General features: G+C 29.3%; 2 protein-coding genes across 2 annotated transcripts; one reads left to right on the top strand and one right to left on the bottom strand.

Moving 5' to 3' along the window:
• Positions 1-6,820: 6,820 nt before the first annotated feature.
• LOC129319629 (acylamino-acid-releasing enzyme-like) lies at positions 6,821-10,252 on the bottom strand. Its single transcript, XM_054964725.1, has 8 exons — positions 9,758-10,252; positions 9,352-9,661; positions 8,922-9,143; positions 8,622-8,840; positions 8,431-8,505; positions 7,999-8,137; positions 6,911-7,062; positions 6,821-6,851 (listed from the first exon to the last, which is right to left on the bottom strand). The coding sequence occupies exons 1-8, from the start codon at positions 9,879-9,881 to the stop codon at positions 6,821-6,823; spliced, it is 1,272 nt and encodes a 423-aa protein (XP_054820700.1). The 5' UTR covers positions 9,882-10,252.
• A 1,291-nt stretch (positions 10,253-11,543) lies between these two features.
• Positions 11,544-14,097, top strand: LOC129320586 (photosynthetic NDH subunit of subcomplex B 5, chloroplastic). Its single transcript, XM_054966110.1, has 5 exons — positions 11,544-11,820; positions 11,938-11,998; positions 13,071-13,133; positions 13,344-13,402; positions 13,541-14,097. Exons 1-5 carry the CDS (start codon positions 11,590-11,592, stop codon positions 13,769-13,771), a joined length of 645 nt encoding a protein of 214 aa, XP_054822085.1. The 5' UTR covers positions 11,544-11,589; the 3' UTR covers positions 13,772-14,097.
• The last annotated feature ends 4,420 nt before the right edge of the window (positions 14,098-18,517 follow it).

Raw genomic sequence — 18,517 nt, 5'->3', positions numbered from 1 at the left:
CTCCTTCCCCTACGTCCTCACCGTGTGTTTCGTCTGCAAGGTTCCTTGTGCCACGTGTCACTGGATTAACGTTTGATAAGTCATCATTGTTACAATCCCTTCACTCCAAAATACGGCACATTTTTTAACTGTACTTTCCAAGCATGGAGAAAGGTAGTTAAAAGTAAGGAAAATAATATTTAAACACCATTGTATAATATTTATATTTTAAAAGGATTAAATAATTTAATAATAGCACTGTAGTCTTCTGATCCTTTTAACATATTAATTTCATAAGTGAAAAGATTAAAATGCCCTCATAGTTAAAAAACAAAAACAAAAAAAGAAACCCTCACAGTTACTAGCTAAGTTGCCAAAGCCCTTGCTATAGGCAGGGTCGTTAGCGGCCAGTCACTGGAGTTCTAACGTCGATGATATTTTATTTCATAACTGAGATTTTTAGATGGCCAAGGGTGGGTTTGATTCCATGTCCCTTGGCCATCTAAAAAGCTTGCTCCCTTTAAAATATATATATATATATATATATGACAAAAAAAAATTATAAGTAGTAAACCAAATACAAAATCACTTTCATGTAATAACATAATGTACGTTGTTAATTTATAAACGAAACTTGTTATTTTATGAATGTCACTTGTTAATCTGACATGGACAATTACAAATTAAGGGCTTCAAAACATCACTCTTTTACTTGTTAAATGTCCTAATTTATTGTTATCAATGACGAATAGGTGATTGTCAAAATTAAACGGATATTTATCAGTGAATGAATAACACATACAACTAAATTCTTCCTATCATTTTTTTTAACTTGTTAAAACCATAATAAATTCTTGTTAATTTCAAATGAATTGTTGTTATTTTACAAATGTTACTTGTTAATCTGATATGGATAATTGTAAATTGGGGGCTTCAAAACTTCAGTCATTTTACTTGTTAAATATCCCAATATGTTATTGTCAATCATGAATAGGTTGTTGTCAAAACCAAACGGATACTTGTTAGTAAATGACTAATACTTACTCATCTTGTACTAACCCTTCCTATCAATTTTTATTACAAGTATCTATTTGATTTTGACAATAACCTATTCGTGATTGATAACAACGCATTGAAACATTTAATAAGTAAAATGAGTGAAGTTTTAAAGCGCCCAATTTGTAATTGTTTATGTCATATTAACAAGTGACATTTGCAAAATAACAACAATTTATTTGAAATTAACAAAAATCTATTATGATTTTAACAAGTTAAAAAAATGATAGGAAAGGTTTAGTTGTATGTGTTAGTCATTCACTGATAAGTATCTGTTTGATTTTGACAACAACCTATTCGTGATTAACAACAACACATTGAGACGTTTAATAAGTAAAATAAGTGAAGTTATGAAACTCTCAATTTGTAATTGTCCATATCAGATTAAAAAGTGACATTTGTAAAATAACAATAATTCATTTGAAATTAATAAGAATCTATTATGGTTTTAACAAGTTAGAAAAAATGATAGGAAGGATTTAGTTGTGCGTGTTAGTCATTCACTGACAAGTATTCGTTTGGTTTTGACAACAACTTATTCGTGAATGACAACAATACATTAGGATGTTTAGCAAGTAAAATGAGTGAAGTTTTGAAATCTTCAATTTGTAATTGTCTAAGTCAGATTAACAAGTGACATTCATTAAATAACAAGTTCTGTTCAAAAATTAACAATACACATTAGACTATTACATAAAAGTAGTTTTGTGTTTGGTTTATTACTTATAATTTTTTTTGCCATATATATATTAAAGGGCCTGGTGACCATTATTTAGGTGGCCAAGGGTCATGGGATCAAACCCACTCTTAACCACCTGAAAACCTTAGTTATGAAATACAATGTCACTAGTGCCGGAGTTTTGGCGATTGCAACCCCACTAGCAGCAGAGGCTCTAGTGACCTCACTATCGGCAGAGGTCCAATAGCCAGCGACTGTGGGGTTTCTTTTTTTTATTTTTTTAACTATAAGGGGTATTTAGGTTTTTTTGCCTATGGAATTAATATGTCAGAAGAACTAAAGGGCTGCAGTGCTATTATCAAATCATTTGGTCCTTATGGAATTCAAATATTGTATAGTGGTCCTTAGATGCTATTTTCCCTTAAAAGTATTGCTTTAAGAACTAATCAGACTTTCAGCTCCAAAAAAAAAAAGGGCTAATTGAATCGTGACTAGAATAATTTTCACAGTTGAGTCAAAAACTGAACCAGTTTATAAAAAGCAGACAGAATTGAACCTAATAAAAAAAAGTTTAAATAAACCTAAAAAACCAAAATAAAATAAAATAAGACCTTTCTAGGAGCAAACTTCATTTTTTTTAAACCTTTTTTGTGTATGTAATATGATATATGATTTTTTTTAAGATTTTAACAATTGTAAGTGCAAATATAGATATTTTTGAACTTATTCTTTTTTTTATACATGTTGAAATTAAATTGTATCATCCAGTATCCTGAGAGGGAATCTAGGTTCTTTGCCCGCTTCACCCCCAAACTAATTTGAATCTTGCTTTAAAGGGACCTTACAGCGGTACAGGTACCTATGGGAAGCCCTTTAGAGGCTTTTTTATCGCTGCTACACTCCCCAAGGATCGAACACATGATCCCAAAGAATGTTGACCAAGCTCCAACCACTGTGGTCAAGCGCCCATTGGTTGAACTTATTTTTGTTTAAGCAAGAATAATTGCTCCCTAAACTATAGGTTTAGAAATGTTAGGAACCCTAAATTTATCTTTTATGCAATATTTCCATTTAACTTTCAAAAACTATGCAATCTAATCCTTGACATTAATAAAAATTAACTTTGATTATTAGTTAACTAAAAAATAATAGAAAAGAACTTCAAAAATTACAAAAAAAGAACCCAAAATTTATAGAGAAGGACCAAAAAATTCCTTGGTTTTTTTAATAATTTTTTGAGTCTTTTTCTGTCATTTTTTGGTTAACTAATAGTCAAAGTTAACTTTTATTAATAATAGGGATCAAATTATACTATTTTCAAAAGTCAAAAAAAATTTACAAAAATGAGTTTAGGATTTTAGACATTTCTAAATCTATGGTATAGAACATAATTTGCTTATTTACCTTTGATTTAATCAAGATCCACTTGTTATTGAGAAATTATTAAACTATAACTTATAATGTTTTTTACTTATTGTCATGCGGTGATATTTTATTAACAATTAGACATACAGTAATTTACTTCCTCTATATATATATATTTTATATACATTTAATATTATTTTTTATTTTATTAGTTCATCTTCAATTTGACCATCAATTTAATGACTTAGACCATGAAAGCTAAGATTCAACCTTTGTGGTTTAGCGTCTTATCCAGCTTTTTAAAAACATTAGTTAAAAGTGATTTGCATAATTAAGTTGGTAAAAAATTATCATTATTTTCAAAATTACCCTCCAATTAAAATCAACCTATCTTAATTACTTTTAATTTCTTTTTTATACAATCTATTTCTACAGTATAGTAGTTAATAGAGGCATTTGTAAAAAAAAAATTATGTTATTGACTTTTTAATAAGTGTCATACATTTTGAACTAATATTAGCTACTAGAAAATGTCATACATTTGGGTCAGAAGAAATCTAATAGAATTAATTAGAGCTAAAAAAACAAGTTAGCCCGTTAAGAGCTTAAGCCTAAAAAGATCAAGCTGAAAAAAGCCTAAATATATTTAGTTTATAATTATCAATGTGAACTTAATCTCACTCATCTAATTTTGTGCGGCCATTTGGTTGTTGGGAGGAATTGAATTGATTGATAAAGAATAAAATAAACCAAAATCATAATGATCATATATAAATTTTTGTCAACAGAAATCAATGGATTAATAAGGAGAAAGGGATGAGAAGGAAAAATGACATTTGAGGACCCCATGAGACTGTCAATTACAATTAAGAACCTTAAATTATTGAAATTTCAATAATAAATCATGCTCTTTATTTAGAATTTAAAATATATATAATTTTACAAAATTGCTCGAGTAAATGTAGAAAAATAGCTAATGGAGTTTCATTTGAAAAATTAAGAAAAAACACTAGTAAAATTATTAGAGGATGGAAATAGTGTAAACCTTAGTTGGAAAAACTAATTTCATATTTGAGAATTGGTTGTTTCCTAATATGAAACTAAATTTCACTTATGAAACATTCGAAAGACACTTGTAAATATACGATAGTCAATTAAAAATTTACCAAAATTACTTCTGAATATGAAGCTAAGCACTTGTGAATTTTTATATTTGTCAATATATAAGTAAATCATTGAAAAAAATAAGAAAAGAAATTACTAAAATTACTATAATGGGTTTGGATAATTGTAAATCTCAATTGGAAAAAATATGATCTCAAGTGTTATAGTTTGTGATTAAGATTTACAATAGTCATAACCTATAATAGTCATTTTAGTAATGTCTTTTTTTTATTTTCTAAGTGAGATTCAATCAAATGTTTTTTATGTTGTGACTATTGTTAATTTCAATCATATATATTTTTAATTTCAAATAAGAACCTTGTTCTATTATTGAAATTTCAATTATTCAAGATTTCTAATTGTAATTAGTAATTTTATGAAGTCCTTAATTGTCATTCACCTGGGATGAGAATTGATAGGTATAAAGTCATTAATCTAAATTCCCAATATTTAAGGAACATGATTGCTATGGGAATATAATCATACTTATGATCAACCAAATATGATTATATTAAAAAAATGCTTATATTGAAATTCATTGTGCAGTGTTAGGCTCATTTTGGTTCCCTGTGTGCTTTCTCTCCTTATGCTTGGCCAAACAAGGAAAAAGAAGAAATGGTTAATTTTATATGGATAATAACAACCTTAATATTTGTAAAAAAATATTTAGATATAATAAAACTTAAAATTTTAATATATTCTTTATATAATTTTCATTATATATTACTAATGGAATAAAAATATAATTGCATATCATTTTATCTAATTTTAAATTTTATTTATAAAATTGTTAAACATATAATAATATAAAAATTTTAAAACTACAACCAAGTATAAGAACAAATGGAGGGAGGTGGCAGGCAGAAAATGAAAAAATCAATGGGTAATCTTGGAAGAAGAGTTCTCCTAAAACTCTCCCTCAATTTCCTTTTCTTAGTGACAGAAAACGTAGTTTTCCCTTCACTTTTCTCATCTCCAACTTGTTGCTCCTGCCAATCATACCGCAGAGAGAGAGAGGTCAAGATTACATGTGAACAGCAAAAGCTACTTGAACATGTTCAATACCTGTTCATTTGCAGAATTTCTTGAACCACACCCCAATGTTAAGGAAGCATTCAAAGTCAGATTGTGGTCTGCAATGAGAAGCTAAAACATCAGATGTAGTTTTCATTTATTGATTATTAGTTTTACTAGCACAAACACGCCAAGTGATTTTTTTTTTACTTTAAAAAAAATTAATCGTTTTGTAGTTAAAATTTAGTTATTGGACTTTAATTCAATACAGCTAAATCACTGTAGTTTTAACCATTTAAAAGTTTAGTCCCTACATTTAAAAAAAATAAAAATATAAGAATTAAAGTTATTTCTTGAACATTAGAAACTAATGTTTTAAATGATTAAGACTGTAGGAATTGAGATGTACTACATCAAAATTCATGAACTGAATTTTAATTGAGTTGAGATTATAGCTATAAGGATTGAATTATATCGAATCAAAGTTTAAGAATAAAGTTTTAATTAAATTAAAATTAAAGAAATTAAATGATTAATTTTTCAAAAAAAAAAAAGGGTGAAATAGAACATAGACCCTGATTGGGTATGAAGCTCTTCATTGTTATAGCTTCTTTAACATGAATAGAACAAAAAGATGTTTTCCACAACTGGTACTACATTAAGTTTTGAACGTTAGATTCATCTACCTTTGAAGTGCATGAACATCATTGGGAAACATCATGATTTTAACCTCAACTCCTTTCTCCTTTAAAGCTCGAGCATACTGCAAAATATATATATATATATATATATATATTTTGAGGATGAAAAATGATTATTGCGTTCCTACTTACAATAAATAAAAATTGTTGAATAATAACTTCAAGTTAAAAGCATACAATAAAAATTGCATAGAGATGATGAAAAGGAAATGCCTTTCTATCAAGGACACCAAACAGTTTAAGCAAACTTGGGGTGAGAAGGAATATGGGCCTATTGTTTAAGCTTAAAAATAAATAATTTTTAAATAGTCTGGAGATTTTACCAAAAAGAAAAAGATATTTATTTTGTAGAGACTTTATAAAAAACATTTATTTTATGTTTGGTTACAATAATAAAAACTGATTATTATTTAATTATTTTTAGATTTTATGATATATTTGTGGATCTGTATTTATAAAATATAATCAATTATTTAGTTATTTTAAAATTTTATAATATATTTGTGTATCTCAACATTTTTTATGGCATTCTCTCATATTTATCACATCAAATTATTTTTAGAAGTTACTCAAAGTAACTTCTCAAAGTAATAAAAAATCTTTTTTTTTTAATTTTGATTATTTTGAAAAGTTTAAACAAACATAGTAAAATTTCACAAATATATTTTTTTTGAAAAATAAGTTGTTTTTTCATGAAGAAAGATTAAACAAACATGCCTGAATCAAGTGCCAGTTATTTTTGGCAAAAGAAAGGAACTTTTTTGACAAATATAACTTTAAGCCAAGCAAAGCATTGCAGTTACATCAAAATAAAAAAGAGCCAATGATTTTTAAAGTTCTTGAATAACTTACTTGCAATCCATCAGGAATCGGAACGCGGAGATCTTGAGCTCCTAATAGGAAAAGTGTTTGCATAAATGGAACAAAGATGCATTCGAACCATCATGGTTACCTCAACACATTCACGGAAAGTAAAACTTGACTGCTGTGCCAGATGGATGATATGATCATGGTGTACCCATCGGAAAGCCATGAGTTACTATGGATAGTTGTACAGTAAAGCCCAGGAAAGCAACCATCCTCAGCACACATCACAACCGGAATCTTCAAAATTGATTTAAAAAAAGGTACTGTGATATATACAAAGTAGGGAAGAGGGAGAAAGAAGGGAAAACAGAGGAGAGAGAGAAGAAATGAGGAAGAGATAGGAGACAAAGGAGAAAAGAGAAAGAGACATATAATAGAGGAATTGAACAATATTTCTGGTTTTAAATTAAGTATAGTATCTGACTCACACTTATGATCCCTTATATAGGCTCCTTCATCTTTTATTCTAGCAAATCTTAACTAACCAACTCCCCAACTAACTAAACTACTTATTCTTTGCATGTCATACCATCAGTGATATGTGCTCTGTGAAACTCTCAAGTTTCCAACAACTGTTGCAAAGGAATTACAAAGACAAACTGTTTCAAAAGGTTTCTTTGAATTCTTAAAATGTAATTATGGAAAAAGAATATATCCTTTGCTTCATCAAGTAAGAGAAAATGTAAGTAAACCACACATGACCTGAAGAGCTGATCATCTTTGCAGATATATTAAAAGGCTACCTTTCAATATGTTGCTTACAGATAGAGATCATAAGGCCAGAAAGAACAATTTGACAAATTGAACACTACATAAGGTGCAACCGATACCATTTACCACAAATAAAATAGGATATGAAAGAAACAACCAGGCAAGAAAACAAATAGCTCATTGAATATAATACCTACGATAAATTTTGTGGAACAATCATGTTCCACAGTTAAGATATAACACTTGTATTCTTTTTCTATCATCAGAAGTATAAATGATGGAGGCAAGCAGATTTTCCAGCGGACAAAAGTCCCAAACCCACACAGATGACAGATAAACCATATAAGGAAAAGTGTATGCATTTAGTTCTAGCGCTAAAAGCATTCTAAGGACAATGACATCACTTGTAATGCTCAGAATACAAGCATTCTATGTTTAAAATGTAACATAAGAAGAACTTACAATATCATAAATTTTTACAAATTGGTGTATTTTCCCATTGGTTAGCCAATCAATTCTATGAAGTGAATTTGTTGCAAGGTGGACTCCAGAATCTACAGAACTGCTTGCAGATAAAAACACAAGGAACTTTCCATCTGGGCTGGTAGGCAATTCATGAACACCAATCAGGACTATGGAAATGCAGTTGATATACGAATATTATTTCAAAAACTAGTACAGATTCTTATAGCATGATGCTAAAATACAAGGAAAGTGAAAAAAATGAAATTTAAAGTAGAGAAGGCAGACTTTTGAATTAAAAAAAAAAAAAAACAGATCCTTTGTCATCCGCAAGAAGAAAGAAATGGAGAATAAGTAATGAATGAACAAATTAAACCTAGTGTGTATTGGGTAACAAATCCTAAAGACAAGTATCTGACGCCACCAGCTTACCTGAATCGTGGAAAGAGAGCACTACTTATGCTTTGAGTTAGGTTAAGAGCACGTGTCTCCCCAGCAGTGCTATTTCTGCAACATTAATTTCATGCTTTAGTAAAGAAATAACCAAATTAACAATAAATATTCACTTCCTAACAAGTATTCAAACAAAGGGAGTCAAGACGATCTTGTGAAAAGTAACTTACAGGGATTCTGGCTCAAAAGTTTTCGGGTCATAATATGGTGCTTTAATAGCATATAATGCACAAGGCCTATTAGAACAATACTTCATACCAAGTTTTCTTGTCATAGATGACCATCCAACAAAAACCAGATATTGTTCTGAGCCTTGAGTAGAAGGAGCCCACACAACTTGGCCAACACTCAAAGATTTATCAATTCCTTTGACTGCCTGTACCTCTCCACTGGAAGAACACTAATTAAATTAGGATTTTCTTAGAAATTATCCCATATTATTTTTGGCATTCGCATGAAAGATGAAAAACCTATTGATGTTGATAACAAAAAGCGCAGGTTGCCGCTTTCCAGCATAAGTTTCTCCCCAATCATTTTCCCAATCCCCTTGACCTTTCCAGTTACCACAATCCTTATCTGAAAATGCCCCTTTCTTGTAGCCCATGTCATTGAATGAGGGCCTTGCAGGAGAGGGCTCTTCCGCTATATATGCTATACAAGTTTCACCCAAGTTCCAGGAGATTCCCTCAAACCTATGCCATAGAAAAATGATCATTTGTGCTTGAGTGCTACAATACCTGTTTGTAAAAGCTCTGCAGAAGCTACTGCTTAACCTTTATAACTTCAAAACTAAACATTTCAAATCAAACAAGTAACAGTAATGCATTAATAGACTACCAGGTTAACAATGAACAGTATCAAAAATATCAGTAGGAAAATTTGTCACATAGTGCTACATACCATCCATCAGTATATACTGAACCATGCACTGATTGGGAGATATGAAACTCCTTCTCCATGTGAGATGAACTCCAAATTTCAAAGCGAGAAGGACCATCATTCTCAGGATTTCGAACCACAAGAAGTTTTGAGCCAGAAGGGGATGGAATAATTATAGAAACCCCAGACATCTCTATGGGAAATGGAGCCCATTGAAATTTTACAGAACTGTTGCTCTCTTTGAATATGGTACAGGATAGAATGAACTTCCTTCTCTTGTTTTCCACAAGATTTGGCTGGCTAATACAAAACATTCCCTGAGAGCTCAATGCTATGCAAAAATATTATAGAAATATCACCACAAATATCATGAATGCTACAAGAAGGGTGGAGGAAGAAAAAAAAAAAGATGATAAAGGATACTTACAGCTGTCTGACTTAAAAATCCGTGCCTTGTCTATGTTGGAGATATTTTTGAATTCTTGGAGTAAGTTAGACTGGTAAGCATATTCTTCCTCGATCTTTGCATCCATCCCTAGTTGCATATCCATATGTGGACCAGCTTCTGAATTGTTCAGGCTAAAACAACAAAGAAGCTTCTACTGAAAAATTACATGACCAAAAACATATTAACAAGGAAGAAAGAAAAGAAATGTAGCATATAAAGTAATTGAACTTGCTAGAATCTTCCAGCTCCATAAATCCACTCTCCAATACCACTATTCCTCCCTTTTCCAGGACCTATATAACGTAAATTTCATTGCATATATGGATTTATGATGTGATCCATACTTCAGGCTTTAGCAGAGTTGAGACACACAAATTTTCATTAAAGAAATGATAAAATATTAAAAAAATGTTTTAAAAATATTTTTAAGGAAAAAAAATGAACGATACAAAAAGAAGGCTTTTGAATTTGATAATAAACTTTTCTTTTGACAGAATCAGGATTTATGTACATTTTTTCTAAGTAAAAAAATCAAAATTCAATAAATAATAAAATATAGAAATTGATATATACAAGGTTAAATAAGGGGAGAGGTATCTCCATCTTTTCACCATCATTTTTCGTCCACTTTTTAATCATGATTATTATTAAATCTATTCTAAAACAAATTTATTTAATAAAATGATATCAATGGTTATGATTAAGAAGTAAAGAAAACATAATGATCAAAAAAATGGAGCGACTTCTCTCCCATGTTGGCTAACTATAAGAGTATGTTTTGATTTTTCATTCAAAATAGAAGATAAATTATTTTTTAACTAAAATGCTTCTTATTAAATACTCCTTCCAATGCATAATACTTTATTAAATTCTATTTATAAGTCACTTTTTTTATTAAGATAAAAAATTAAAATTTGTTAATTGTATGTATGTGGACTTAATAAGCTGTCAATTGTCTTATTAAATTTTAATTATAAATTTTCTCTTACCAATATTTAATGGAAGATAAAAAAACCTTATAATAAAATATTAATGACATGACTTATAAATAGAATTAAAATAATCATTCTCATTTTACTTTATAAATAAGACAAGAGAGAGTGCAATGCATTGGTATTTACTTCATAAGTTTAAAAAATAATTAAAATCTTAAATTTCTAAAAAAGTTGTATATCTTTTTAATTATACTTTTAAATAGAATAAATATAAAATTAAATTTTATATACTTAAAGTGCTTATTTTTAATTACACCAAGACATATATATTTTTTATAAATTATTTTTTCATAACAAACTCTTATTATTAATATTATTAATACATTAAAATTTATAATTAAAAAATACCTAATATCCTGGAATATCTCTAGCAAAAAAGTTAATTTGTAGCCAAAGCAATTAGTCTTTGTTTTTTTTTTTTTGAAAAACATAACCTTAAATCTTGTAATTCGCCCGAGTTTTATCCTAAATTTTTGTATTTTTGTATTTTTTAAATTTTTAAATTTTTATTTTTTAATATTTTAAATTTTTATAATATTACTCTTAAAAGAACTTAGAATATTAAAAAATAAAATTTAAAATATTAATAAAAAAATATAAAAATTTATAATAAAATTTGTGTAAATGGTAGGAATTTATATTTATATTTTTTGTTTTTATAAAAAAGAAAAGTGCGGTGACGAGCCATGAGCTGCCGCGTGTCCACATTTTTTGGTTTTTTGCCATGGTAGTAGAATAATAGAATTACGAAGATCAGCAATTTAAAGCCCACCATAACGGATAACAGAGAGAAGATAATGAACAACGCGCACAAGCATGGCGCTTCGTTCTTCACTCTCAGTTCTCTCTGCAAATTCAATTCCCAACTTTACTTTCTCTTACTTCAACCCTAAATCTGTATCAGTTCCTGCACCTCTCAAATTGCATGAAGCTTTGAGAACTCGAAGCAGCTCGTCGACGAGGCTGAATGCTGCGGGTTTCGCTGAGATCGAGCCCGATCTCAATGAAGAACCCGTAGATCGTTGGGAAACTAATAGCATTAGCTCTGTATGTTATAGTTTACAATTTTTCTCTCTACATTGTGAATAGAGCACATTGTGAGTGATTAATGGGAATTGGGATTATCTTGTTATAGGTTTGATTTGTATTGTTGAAATATTGCAGGAAGATTTCAAGTACGGAGAGTATGATGGGCACCATACTTATTTTGAAGGAGAAAAGAAAGGTACGAGAGTTTTTTTTAGTAATGTTTACTATTTTGTTGGCTAATCTACTAAATATTTCCGTGCTTTGTTGTTTACAAAACCTTTCTTTTTGTACTATAAAGAATTGGGAATAAGTGATATACCGACGTTGTGTCACTTCAAATCACTTATGACTTTTGAGGGAGTCAAATTTTTCTTTGGCGCCCAGTTCGTGTGATCTGATGCTTCCTAGGTACTGATGAATATGGTTGATGAAGGATAGTAGCTTCGTGACAGTTGATTCAGACATTTGATTTTTAAAAATAAAAAAAAAAACTACGCGTTTGGGTCTAGTTGATATACTTTCATGGTAAACTCTAATCTTAGAATGCTATGCAAATTATGTGAATACAAATTTTTAAGGGGACTAGCTGATGTTGACTACGGAATTAAGTTCAACCAAAACTTCAAGATCCCAGTAGCACTTTGATCTGGGTCTGAGTATTACTGAATCTTCATTCATGCTTTTTTTTTTTTTATTTTTAATTCTGTGCATCAGGATCGATTCCTTGAAATGTATTATGGAAAGATTTTATTAGTTAAGGATGAAAGCAAATAATTAACTAAGATAGTTAAGTCAAGCACTGGGAATTGGACCTAAAATAGGAAGAATGTAGGAAACTAATTGATTCTGGTTCAGAGCAGAAATCGGTGTTAAAGACAGTTGAAAATGGCATGGCTAATATTAAAGAGGAACATTACTTCATTATAATACATCATCGGAAAAGTGCTCCTGGATTGAGGAAACGAGCAATTTCCGTTAAGGGTGGAAAATGGCATGGGTAATATTTTATGAGGTACATTACATGATAATAATACATCAAGTGTATATTTGTGTATTGGGCTTTCAATGTTGTGAATTGGGTTCCAAATACACATTATAGCCTCTTGGATCTGGATTTCTTTCCTTAGGCTTTCCTCTACTTTAATGACTAGGCATTGCATGTATTGATGACTTGGTATGCCACCTAGGATGCCACATAGGATCTCATCAAAGACGTGTTCCTGATTGAAGGCACCTTTTTATGGCTAACTAATAAATGCTCATTTCAGGAACATTTTGGGGTTTACTTGCTGAAGAGATAGCAGCAGCAGAACCACCAACAGGATTTCAAGGTACGATTCCCCTAGTCTCCGGTAATTTACAAATTACAAAATATTTGGTTAAGTTCCTTTAAAAAAAAAAAAAAAAAAAGAAGTTCATTTGTATATTATAACATCATCAAACAACTTATGAATAAAACACCTAAGAACCACATTCAAGTTCTTTCCGTTTCAAAATCCAAGCATGTTCAGCCACGATCTTTTGTTTGCATTTCCTTGCAGGGCTTATTTCATGGCTTTATCCTCCAGCCATTGCTGCTGGGATTTTCTTCCATGTTCCGGTAATTTTAAATTCAATTAGGCGCTTCATAAAGTGTTAAATAATCGAATCAATGGCCACCCTGCTTGGGAATAACAAGTACTTTTGCAATTTATTTCACTTAGAAATAATCTTATTCATCATCTGTCTTTCATTTCAGGGGGAGTACTTATACATCGCAACAGGTTTATTCATAACAATATTTTGCATTATTGAGATGGATAAACCTGATAAACCCCACCACTTTGAACCCGAGATATACAATATGGAAAGGGGAGCTCGAGACAAGTTGATAAATGACTATAATACCATGGACATATGGGACTTCAATGAGAAATATGGGGACCTGTGGGACTTTACTGTCAAGAAGGATGATATAATGTCAAGATAAATGTTTAAAGCTGATTATTCATAAGTATATTATTAAGTGTCAAAGCCATCTTTGAATTTGTTTAGTTTTTTTTTTCACTCCTCTTTTCCCATGAGTCTGTTACTGTACTTTTGACTAGGGGTTTTCCGTTCCTGCCTTGTTTTCTGTCTGTATAGTTTTTTGTTTTGTTGTATTATTAATTCTTTACACTTTAGTACCCAGAAAACCCAGTCAAAATATGCTAAATTCCCAAGTGTCAAAGTTAATATGGACTCCTCTTTTTTGGCCCTCAAAATCAATGTAGACTTGTATATGCAAGTAATGGAAACTCTTTTAGCTTTTTAATACTTTTGGTTGAATTCCATGAAAAGCTGATCAGCTTGATAGTTTTGCATTGATTGACCATCTAGAAAGTATCTAAGAGTGTTTGCTTTTTCTAAAGAGATTGTTTGAAGTAAGGCAGAATCCTGAAATCAATGCATTCATTAAAAAAATCTTATGTTCAAACCATCTCATGACCATCTTGCCAGAAACAAAATAGTAACTAATATTAGCTAGGTCAAGTAGAAGGGATTCAATACGTTTTTGTGGGTTCAAATTATGCAAATATAAATTCACATTTAGAAAGTTGCCCTTGTTTGATTCCCTTTTTTTTTTTTTTTGTGAGACATTATCCTACGCTGATAGTAGAGAATAATATCTCTCAAGATAGAGAGAACAAAAGATATTATCCAATAAGGCTTCCTCCATTCACAAGAATTGAGAATCGTGCTTCCAATTACTTGATTAAGATGTTACAATCCTTATCACTCATCCCAACATTTAATTGGTAAGCCTAACAATATTTAAATATTATCCAATATTATTGGACACTAAATAATCATATTAAAGAGAAAATATACACATAAACTTGCTACGTTGCATTGAGCATCCAAGTTCTCTACGAAGAAAGGAAGGAAGAAACACACCTGTCATGCAATATTCTTACATTCGCATAAATGAAGTCATATATATTTTAAGGGGGGGTAAAGATAAATGTGAAAATAAGATATGAGCTCCACAAAGTTATGTTTTTAATGACATTCTCTCCTTGAATAAATAAAAATAAATAATTTTTGAACCAATAATATATGTGTGTGTGTGTGTGTGTGTCCAGCCTTACTCCTTTAGACTGACCTTTACTAATTATACATATAAGCCTAGTAGCAAAGCCAATATTCAGATTTCAGAGTCATCTAAAAATTTGAGGACGTTTTGTAGTTTTTCATTTTATATTTCATGGTGATCTCCTAATTACTAATATTTTACATGTAACCTTAATTATCTCACACATCGACAATTATTTAGCTCACACAAAATCAGTTTTGCGAGTGAACTTCAAGGTATAGAACTTCTGTTTCAAGTTCCAAATTTTTTTTTTTCTATTTATGACCTTGTCAAAAGCACAAATTGCGAATTCTTTTTTGTAATTATTGCCCCAAATATCTGTGTAATAATTGATGGCGGGATGATGGAACGTAACTTCCAGAGTCACTAATAAATAATATATTAATTAAACGTTATAGTCAAGGTCGTCCTTAGTGCATATTACAAGTCAATGCTCAAAGGTTCCATTTTTCTTCTGAAGCCATCATGGCTAGATTTATTTATGAAAAAAAATTATTTTTAAGTCCCATAAAAGTAATTTAAATAAAAAATTTAATAAAATGCATAAAATTATTTTGAAGTTTTATGTCCTTTACTCTAATTATAACTTGTGACTCTCTCTAATTCATATTATAAAGCACCAAGCTGTTAAATTATTAAATTTTTCTAAAAATAAAATAAATATTCAATTTTATTTTTATTTAAATGAAAGCTTTTTAAATTTTCATCATATTTTTTTTATAATTAATAAATTTAAATAAAGATATTGTTGAAAAACGTAATTGATATCACATCAAATGTTTTATATTAATAACTAAAAAGTCATTCTAAAAAATGCCTTACAATTATAATAGAGACCGAAAAAGTATACTGAAATATTCGATTATTCCTATACAGTTGATCATGGAATTGTTCAATTAACGATTAAGTAACAATAATTAATAACTATCCAATAATAATTAACAACTTCAAATGTAAAACACATGAGACTTCATAATAATTTTATTATTTCATAAGATTTTTATTTATTTATTTATTTAGATTGCTTGCATAGAAGATGAGACTGATTTTTCCAATATTTCTCTCAAACGGTCAAGGTTAAATTTTCTTTTAAGTTATCACGACTGAATATATTTCTCCCAAACGAGGCTTTTTATTAAAAAAAAAACAAAGAAAGAAAAGAAAAAACAAGATATGTGTGAAAGTAATTATGAGCATCGCTCTTTTTCTCTCCAATTGGATATTTTTCTTTTTATATGACCTCTCCACTTCGTTCAAACCATTGATGGCTGCCAATTTTGACAATTGAGCACCAGCTGGTCAACTTGACTTTGCCACTACTTCCGTTTATTTCACGGCATTCTTGCCACCAAGGGCAAGTTCGTATTTTCAAAGTCACGTCCTTGTTGGTGGCATAAATTTCTGTTGTCATCAACGAAGACTTCTAATAGTCAACTGTCTCAATGGCAATTTCACGTCTCTTCGAGCGTCAGCTCCCAGTTTCGAACCCTGTATTGGCATATGGGTGTGTGAATCGTCTCTGATCTGTTTATTCCGATGAGTAATTGGGGGCACTTTCTATGTGAGACATACATCTTATAAAAAATTCAATTATTGTTGCATATTAAAAATTCAAACTCGAAATATTTAGTTAAGATGAACCAACTTTTAAGTTGGTTCTTTAATTTTATAAAATATATTTTTAATTTTTTAATTCCAATATTTTTAATTTTAAATGATTATTTTTTATGTTAATTACATTTATTTTTTTAAAAAATAAATTATATTTAAAAATAATTTTTTAATATTTAAAAGTTTAATGTAAAAAATGTTTATAATAAAATTAATAGTGTTAGGATTAATATATTAAAAATATATTTTATAAAATTAAAGGACTAAAATTTAACTTTGCATAAAATTAAAGGATTAAAAGAATATTTCAACTTCTTTTTTATAAGCAAAATTAAAAAAGTCAAGAAACATTTATTATATTTTTATTAAATTATCCATCATAAAATCAAAATTTATTGTCAAAAGATAAAAGAGAAATTTAGTTTAAATTTTTAAATTTAAAAAAATTATTATATTTAAATAATTTTTTAAAACTGTATGTATTAATTAAAATTTACTTGAATTTTAATACAAGGAATAATAGTTTTTTTTTTTTTGCCTTAAAGCATGTGAAAAGAGGAGGAAATATATCAATAAGACTCATTCTTCGGTCTTCATTTAATGCACAAATTATATCATCTGTTTTATATATATATATATATATATATATAATTTGCATCGTTATATGACACCAAAAATTGTCCAGCTACATGGCAAAATTTTGTCATTAACTTAATTAGATTTTAGATTTTTTTCCCTTGCGGTGCGCATACACTCATCAGCGTGGCACGAAAAGATTTAATATATCTTACTTTTTCATACCACATAAAATATATATATATATATATATATGATTATTAAATTTTTTAAGATTGTGAGTTCTCTTTTCTTATTCTGCATTTATTTTTATAGTTAAGATGTATTAATTTAGTATATATATAATTTTTTAGATTAAATTAATTGCAGGAGTTTATAAATATTTAATAAAATAAATTTACAATTAATATCAGTGTTTAGAAATCATATTTTTATTTTGAAATTTATATTTTTTTAAAATTATATTTTAATTGATATGAGTATTGCCAAAATTTTTAAAGTGATAATTGACAATTGGTGATGTATGTTTGAACTTTGAAACTTGAAACTAAAATTAGTATGAATTCATATGTGAAAAGAGTTCATTTACAAAAGATTAGATAAAACAAAGTACTGGCATGCATCCATTTAGAGGTAATAAGTAGGATTAAGCAGGTTTAAGGTGAAATTAGTATGCATTCAATTGTTGCAGATACATTCGATTAGGGTAATTAAGATAAGAATTGTTACATAGCTATTAGTGTGAATTACCCAGGAAGAAAGTAATATGTAGATAAACTAACAATTTAATTTCATTCTAAGCTTGCAAATAAGTTACCAACATTTGATTCCATTCAAAAATTAAACTTGCAATGCTTTAATCTTGAATTAAAGCAGGAGTGAAAAAAGAAAAAGTTAACAAGTCTCAAAGATCGAAGATTATGATTAAACTTAATCATGGCGAGTTCAAAGCTATTGGTGATGTACATAGAATAACATTTCCCCATTGAATCTACAACCAATCAAAGAAGTGATTTGCTTAAATATTGATGGCACATGGAAAGGTACTTTAGGTCATGTTTGGTATGCTAGATTAATAAAGTGAGACTAGCATTGGGATTGGCTAATACCAATTTTTCATATTTGGTATGAGGCAATGGAAGATTTAATCCCAATTTCAATCCCATCTATAGGAAATTACCCAATACCACCGCCCCTAGTATTGGGAATTAGTCTTGGGACTACATAATTTCAAACCAATTTGCTGTCTTGTTTATTGGCTATCCTCGTGTTGCTATCACTCCTTGATGGATCGGTGTCCTTAACTCCTTCTTTGAGTGAAGCATGAATAGTGTATGCTCTCCACTCCATGTTCGTTCTCATCATTAACGTCTTGAAAGATCAAATTTGGTAAGCTCTTTTGTGTCGATGTCC

Source organism: Prosopis cineraria, unplaced genomic scaffold (genome assembly GCF_029017545.1).
Source record: "Prosopis cineraria cultivar Desert tree isolate PC_DT_omini unplaced genomic scaffold, ASM2901754v1 PC9, whole genome shotgun sequence".
NCBI classification, from domain to species: domain Eukaryota; kingdom Viridiplantae; phylum Streptophyta; class Magnoliopsida; order Fabales; family Fabaceae; genus Prosopis; species Prosopis cineraria.
Note: the sequence above shows the minus strand (reverse complement) of the source record. Positions and strands in the feature narration are given on the sequence as shown.

Coding starts and splice junctions, on each gene's coding strand:
- LOC129319629 (XM_054964725.1), bottom strand. CDS start 9,881: ATGGATATGCAACTAGGGATGGATGCAAAGATCGAGGAAGAATATGCT. Junction 9,144..9,351: donor TCAGTATATACTGATGGATG/GTATGTAGCACT, acceptor TCTATGGCATAG/GTTTGAGGGAATCTCCTGGA. Junction 8,138..8,430: donor GCTCTCTTTCCACGATTCAG/GTAAGCTGGTGG, acceptor ATTGCCTACCAG/CCCAGATGGAAAGTTCCTTG.
- LOC129320586 (XM_054966110.1), top strand. CDS start 11,590: ATGGCGCTTCGTTCTTCACTCTCAGTTCTCTCTGCAAATTCAATTCCC. Junction 11,821..11,937: donor AAACTAATAGCATTAGCTCT/GTATGTTATAGT, acceptor GAAATATTGCAG/GAAGATTTCAAGTACGGAGA. Junction 13,403..13,540: donor GGATTTTCTTCCATGTTCCG/GTAATTTTAAAT, acceptor CTTTCATTTCAG/GGGGAGTACTTATACATCGC.